This window comes from Thamnophis elegans, chromosome 16, assembly GCF_009769535.1.
Source record: "Thamnophis elegans isolate rThaEle1 chromosome 16, rThaEle1.pri, whole genome shotgun sequence".
In the NCBI taxonomy this organism is placed as follows: Eukaryota; Metazoa; Chordata; class Lepidosauria; order Squamata; family Colubridae; genus Thamnophis; species Thamnophis elegans.
The window spans coordinates 29,771,948-29,778,875 of NC_045556.1; the positions used below are offsets into that span (position 1 = coordinate 29,771,948).

Below are 6,928 nucleotides of genomic sequence, written 5' to 3' on the forward strand. Positions count from 1 at the left end.
TCTAAAAGGATGCAAAGGACCAGCTGTCTGCAAGGAGCATCAATTCTTCAATTCCCCACCATCATCCGGTCAGAGCAGAAGAAGCTTCTGGGATGAGAAGCAAAACGTCTTCAGAGAAAAACCAAGGAAGTCCATTTGCCTCCTGAAAAAACATCTTTGGGACAACCATGGCCTGGAGGACTGAGAATCTCTACAGACTTTTAGCTACACAATTTGGGATGGAGACCCTTGGAATGGGGTGGGAGGAGGAATGGATTTACAGAGGGGAAAAAATTGCAGACTCCAGGAACCATTTGCACCACTCAGGTGACCCTGAGGACACAGATAAGCCTCCAAGTGGCCTCAACGATCCTCTAAAACAGTGTTTCTCAACCTTGGTAACTTGAAGATGTCCGGACTTCAACTCCCAGAATTCCCCAGCCAGCATTCGCTGGCTGGGGAATTCTGGGAGTTGAAGTCCGGACATCTTCAAGTTACCAAGGTTGAGAAACACTGCTCTAAAAGGATGCAAAGGACCAGCTGTCTGTAAGGAATATAAATCCTTCCATTCTGCCATCTAGTCAGAGCTGAAGAAGCTCCCTAGGATGAGAAGCGAAACGTCTTCAAAAGGAAAACTTCAGAAAGTCCCATGGCCTCTTGGGGGGAAAAAGCACCTTCGGGACAACCACAATCTTGGATGAACGGAGACTCTCCACAGAAATTCGGTCCCAAAGGTGCTTTTTTTCAAGAGGCAACTGGACTTCATTTCTCCTGGAAGCCATTTTGTTCCTCATCCAGGAAGCTTCTCCAGTTCTGACTTGACGTCTATCCTCAACCAGAACGGAAGAAGCTCCTTGGATGGGAAGTGAAATGTATTCAAAGGGAAAATAAAACCAGAAAATCTTGAAAAAAAAGCAACTTTGGGATCAACTGTCACATGGAGGTCCAGAAACAAGTAAAAACAGGAAAAAAAGTTCAGCTGGTCTTTCTTCTCCTCTCCGGACGGCGTCCCCGAAGGCATTTGCGGAATGTGAGGAGGGGGCTAGGCTACAAGCTGAGGGAGAGAGGCTGCACACACACACACACAAACACACATTTTCCTTGTTACTCTCATGCCGTCAAGCCTGGAGGAGGAGAACTACAGGTCAACCTCAAGTTATGTCCGCAGTTGAGGGCCAAAATTCCTGCCGTTGGATGAGAAAATTTTTCAAAACTTTTTCTGGCCACATCTGTTAAGTGGGGGTGGGAGGGGGCGGCCGTTCTTAAACGAGTCACGTGCCGGTTCAGTGAATCCAGCTCCCCCACGGCTCATCAGAAGGCCAGGACACCATCTGCAGCCATCACAAATGCGAGACAGTTTGTCAAGCATTACGAACGTCCATCGCGTCAGCATGGGGAGGCTGCGATGGTCGTAAGTGTGAGGGAAACGGTCACAAGTCACTGTTTCCAGGGCCGTGGTAACTTTGAGCGGTCACGGTGAACTGTTGTAAGTCGAGGACTACCTGTGTAACTCAACCAAAGAGAGCTTTGTGTTGTGGCCCGCCAGTGGAGCTGGCAGCAGAGTCGGAGAGTGAGGAGGTTGGGGAGGAAGATGGGCCAGTCCTGGAGTCTGGGGAAGGCTCGGATGAAGGCTCTGAGTCGGAGGCAGAGAGGGGGGCAGAGCCAGTTATCAGCTGCCTTCGGAGTCAGACATCAGTGAGGCAGAAGAACAGCTGGAGCCTGTTCCCAGTGTGCACCTGTGCAGTTGCCAGACGAAGGGAAGAGCTAAAGAACAGGGGTCGACTTGGGAGTAAGGCCACAGGTGGACGATGAATGGCCCCTCCCAGAGAGAATAAAAGAGGAGCAAAAGGGGAGTGGAGTTTGCAGGAGACCATTAGTTCGCTTCATTGGTTGGTGACTTTCGGAGACTCCTGGCCAAGTTCTGCAGATATCGTCCTGGCAGCTTTCCAAGCCAGATAAGGTCTGTGACCGTAAATCCTCCCTCGAAAGACTTTGCTGGAGGTGAAGGAGCAGAATTCACAGTCAATTCATAAAAGGGGGTTTTGTCGGGACCAGGAGTTTCCTTCAGGCTCTTGGGAAGCCTCGGTTAGGACAATTTGGTTAGAGCTCCGTTGAAGGCCGCGTCTTCTCCTCAGAGCCTTCGTCTCCTCCGTGATCGGGCGTGTGGAAAGCCACGTAGGGGCACCGTTTCACGTTGAGGCAAACCAGTTTTTGCAAGGTTGCCGTGTTCACGATTTGGAATCCAGTGGCGCCCCCGAAAGTGCTGGGCTTCCAGTATTCGGGGGAGCAGATGGGATTCCCCAGGAGCCCCTTCAAGGAGAAGGGAGCCCCCATCTCTATCATGCTTTGTCCAAAGATGCTGTTGGCGTAGGTCTTCTCCACCAACAGGCCGGGGAAGAACTCCAGGGCATCGATGTCTCCGTACAGCTCTTCCAGCTTGGCAACCATGTTGTCATCATCTGCACCAAGGAGAGAAAAGAGAGAAATCAGGAAATATACAGGAGGTGCATTTTGGTCACGCGATAGAATTAGAGAAAATGGCAGAAACTGTGGCACAGAAATTATAAATCAACAATGTCCGCCACTTATAAAGATAATTGATATATGATGTTTTATAGATGGCATCGTCCGTTGACAAGTTGAAAATAGAAGAGAATAACAGAGTCGAAAGGGACTTTGGAGGTCTTCTAGTCCAACCCGCTGCTTAGGCAGGGAACCCTATATTATTCCACACAAATGGTTATCCAACATCTTAAAAACATCCAGTGTTGGAGCAGTCACAACTTCTGGAGGCAAGTTGACCTACTGATTAATTGTTCTCACAGTCAGGAAGTTTCTCCTTAGTTCTAAGTTGCTTCTCTCCTTGATTAGTTTCCACCCATTGCTTCTTATCCTGCCCTCGGGTGCTTTGGAGAATAGCTTGACTCCCTCTTCTTTGGGGCAACCCCTGAGATATTGGAAGACTTCTATCAAGTCTCACCTAGTCCTTCTTTTCATTAGACTAGAATAGAATAGAGTTGGAAGGGACCTTGGATGTCTTCTAGTCCAACCCCCTGCTCAGGCAGGAAACCCTACACCCCTTCAGACAAATGGTTATCCAATTTCTTCTTGAAAACCTTAGTGGTGCAGCATTCACAACTTCTGGAGGCAAGTTGTTCCACTGATTAATTGTTCTCACTGTCAGGAAATTTCTCCTTAGTTCTAGGTTGCTTCTCTCCTTGATTAGTTTCCACCCATTGCTTCTTATCCTGCACTCAAGGTCAAGGTGCTTTGGAGAATAGCTTGACTCCCTCTTCTTTGGGGCAGCCCCTGAGATATTGGAAGGAAGGTGGGAAGGAAGGAAGGAAGGAAGGAGAGGAGGGAAGGAAGGATTTTTCCTTGATTAGTTTCCACCCATTGCTTCTTGTCCTGCCCTCAGGTGCTTTGGAGAATAGTCTGACTCCCTCTTCTTTGGGGCAGCCCTTGAAATATTGGAAGACTGCTATCATGTCTCCCCAATTCCTTCTTTTCATTAAACTAGACATTCCCAGTTCCTGCAACCGTTCTTCATATGTTTTAGTCTCCAGTCCCCTAATCCTCTTCATTGCTCTTCTCTGCACTCTTTCTAGAGTCCCCACATCTTTTTTATATCATGGCAATCAAAAGGTTGGCAAAGATGTTTAAAGAGAAATCAGCTAAATGTTGGAAATATCGCCAGTTACCTGAATCTTACTATCATACCTGGTGGACATGTGGAGAAGCAAAGAAGTATTGGACAAAAATAAAGATATGGTTGAAAAAGATGATAAAACAACGTATTGAGTCCAAACCAGAAATATGTTTGTTGGGGATTTTACCTGAAACTTATAATAAAGAGAATATGTATTTAATTGTTCATATATTAACCACAGCTAGAATTGTATTTGTGCATCATTGGAAAAGTGAAGAGATTCCTACTGAAGAGAAGGTGATCAGGAAAATAATAGAATGTGCAGAAATGAATAGATTAACATTGGCAATTAAGGAGAAAGAACAATCTGATTATGATATGATATGGGAGGTGTTTTACCAATGGGTAGAGAACAAAGAAGGAAATAGGGAATAAAAGAAGATAAAAAGAAGAATAGAAAATGTAGTGAGACAGAGATAAGAACAAAATGATAATTGTTAGTATGATGAAAATAACTATAATCAATGTTATTTTGGTGTATATATATTAGAAGATATGTTAGAAGACATGTTAAGAAGATGAAGAGATTTATAAGAGATTTAACTATATAATGTATTATAATTTAGGGAAGAATGTTGCAAAGAAATATCTGTGCCCACTGCTTAAGGAAAGATTATTAAAATATTCATGACTGGGAGAGACATGGGAAGAAGGACAGCCAATAAATAGGCTGTCAGGCCTGCAGTTATATTCCTTTTAGAATTTTGGCCTGCCACACTTTCTCTTATTTCATTATGCTGTTTCATTAGTATAGTTGATGGGAGGGGGGAATAGACAGTAGGAGGATTGTGGAATTTATTGTTTTCATTCTTTGCTAGAAGTCAAGATCATCTTTTGTCTCCGCACTTTTACACCTGACCAGAAGCAGCTGGGTGGAGATGCCAGAGTGGAAGAAGAAGGTTGGACCATGTGGTGGATTGTGGGTGCGGGGACAAGATCATGAACTTTTAACTGGGTGGAATTCTGATGTAATTTCCAGAATTGGGATTAACACAGATGTGCTAAGATGTCTGCTTTTTTAAATTGGAACTTTAAGGATCATTTTGCCTTGGACTCTGATTTAATTCTACATGATACTTGGAATGCTGACATAGGCATAGCAACGAAGTCAGCCAGCAGGAGCTTAAATAGATCCGAATCTGTGCAGAGAACTGAAACAGAAACTTAAGCAGTATGCTGCTCTGAAAAGTAAACTAGCAGTCTGTGTGGGCTTCTCTGCTGAAATGAAACTAACTGCTTGTGTTTGCCTGTAACTCTCCTGCCTTGTGTTTACCCAGAAGATCCACCTGTTGGTATTGTAAAGTGGCGTTATTAGCCATCAAACCTCAAAAATACACTTCCCCCCCGCAAAGGTTTCCACAATTTTGGCCACTACTGTAGGCGATGACAGCATCTCAAGGAGCCTTCGGTGACCTTGAAATATCTTCCAGGGATGAGTACCTGTCAATTCCCGGAAGGACGTATAGGGCTTAAGATGGAACCTCTTTCGGTATTCGTTAAAAGGCCGGAAACGCAGCAGTCGTGATTCCTTGATCGTTCCAATTGCCACTTTTAAAAGATTCTTGTTGATATTGGGCTTCCCACCGATCTGGGGAAAAAAAGCCAAAGAAGTTCCTTTGTCAAGAACATTTTTTTAAAAAATCTAGATTTAGGAAGCAACAGTATTTAACTTCATAAAATATAGGAAGAATGGTTGCAGGATTTGGGTTGGGCCAGTCTAGAGAAAAGAAGGACTAGGAGAGGACATGATAGCAGGATTCCAGTATTGGAGGGGCTGCCACAAAGAGGAGGGGGGGTCAACTTATTTTCCAAAGCACCAGAACAGAAGACAAAACGATGGATGGAAATTAATCAAGGAGAGAAGCAACCTGGAATGAAGGAGAAACTTCCTAACAGTGAGGACAATTAACCAGTGGGACAGAAGTTGCCACCAGAAGTTGTGGATGCTCCATCACTGGAGGTTTTTAAGAACAGAGTGGAAAGTCAGTTGCTGAAATGGTTTGGGATCTCCTGCTAGAGCAGGGGGGGGGTGGACTAGAAGACCTCCAATGTCCCTTTCCAGCTCTATTCTATTCTGACATTCCTTCTTTTCTAGAAGAACGTCAATGGCTCTCCTGCGCTGAAGCCACAAAAACCTTTTAGCTCCGAACAACAAAGTTTCCCCTTCTCAGTCCTTTTAGAGGGGCGTTTTCAACAAATTGCATTTTAATGCCTCCCAGATAAGTGACCAATTAGATTTTAAAAATAAATAAAGAAGAGGAAACGTGTGAGATCTTATGTGTTATCCGAACTCTCTTTAAGGAAGGAAATGAAGAAAAAGCAACTTAGATCAGTCAAAATAGAACTGGAAGGGACCTTGGGGGTCTTCTAGTCCAAGGGTGTCAAACTTAAGGCCCAGGGGCCGGATTCGGCCCACGGGGTACTTTGAGCTGGCTCCTGGGGCCGCCCTGGAAACAGTGAAGGACTGGCCCATGGTGCTTCTGCCAGTGAAAATGGGCTCCTGAGCTCCGTTTTCGGCTGCCACAACCTCCTGCATCCCTGCCAGAGGGCTGCAGGAGGTTGCAGCAGCTGAAAACGGAACTCGGGAGCCTGTTCCCGACACAGGTGATGTTGAGCTGGCCATACCCACCCCGGCCCTCAGAGGTCAAACACAACCCTGACGCGGCTCTCAATGAAACCGAGTTTGACACCCTTGTTCTCGTCCTGCTCAAGCAGGAGACCCTGCACCATTTCAGACAGGTGGATGTCCAGTTTTTTCTTACCAACCTTCAGTTTTCGTGATCAAATGGGACTTTGATCATGACTAGGAGATGAAGGTCGCTCAATGTTGTGGCCCGCCAGCGGCCAATGGAGCTGGCAGCAGTGTCGGACAGTGAGGAGGTTGGGGAGGAACATAGGCCTGTCCTGGAGTCTGGGGAAGGCTCGGAAAAGGGCTCTGCGTCGGAGGCAGAGACGGGACTGAGACCGTCTGGCAGTGATCAGGTGCCTACGGAGCTAGACAACAGTGAGGCAGAGGAGCATCTGGAGCCTGTTCCCAGTGTGCGCATGCACAGAGTTGCCAGAAGAAAAGAACAGCTCAGAAATCAGGGTTGACTTGGGAGTGAAGCCACAGGTGGATGGTGAATGGCCCCTCCCATAGGAAATAAAAGAGGAGCGGAAGGGGAGGGGGCCTTTACAGGAAACAATTCGTTCGTTCGGTCGTTAGCTTCGTTTCAGGAGTGTGAAGATCTGTCCCTGAAT

At 46.1% G+C, this 6,928-nt stretch overlaps 1 protein-coding gene across 1 annotated transcript in view; it reads right to left on the reverse strand.

Moving 5' to 3' along the window:
• Nucleotides 1–1,991: 1,991 nt before the first annotated feature.
• Nucleotides 1,992–6,928, reverse strand: part of PTGS1 (prostaglandin-endoperoxide synthase 1) — a 22,860-nt gene continuing 17,923 nt past the window's right edge. Inside the window, exons 10-11 of the mRNA XM_032233696.1 lie at nt 5,129–5,276; nt 1,992–2,438 (exon numbers count right to left, since the gene is read on the reverse strand). Of these exons, the coding sequence (XP_032089587.1) occupies nt 2,080–2,438; nt 5,129–5,276 (507 nt within the window). The 3' untranslated portion in view covers nt 1,992–2,079. The remainder of the gene's footprint in view (nt 2,439–5,128; nt 5,277–6,928) is intronic.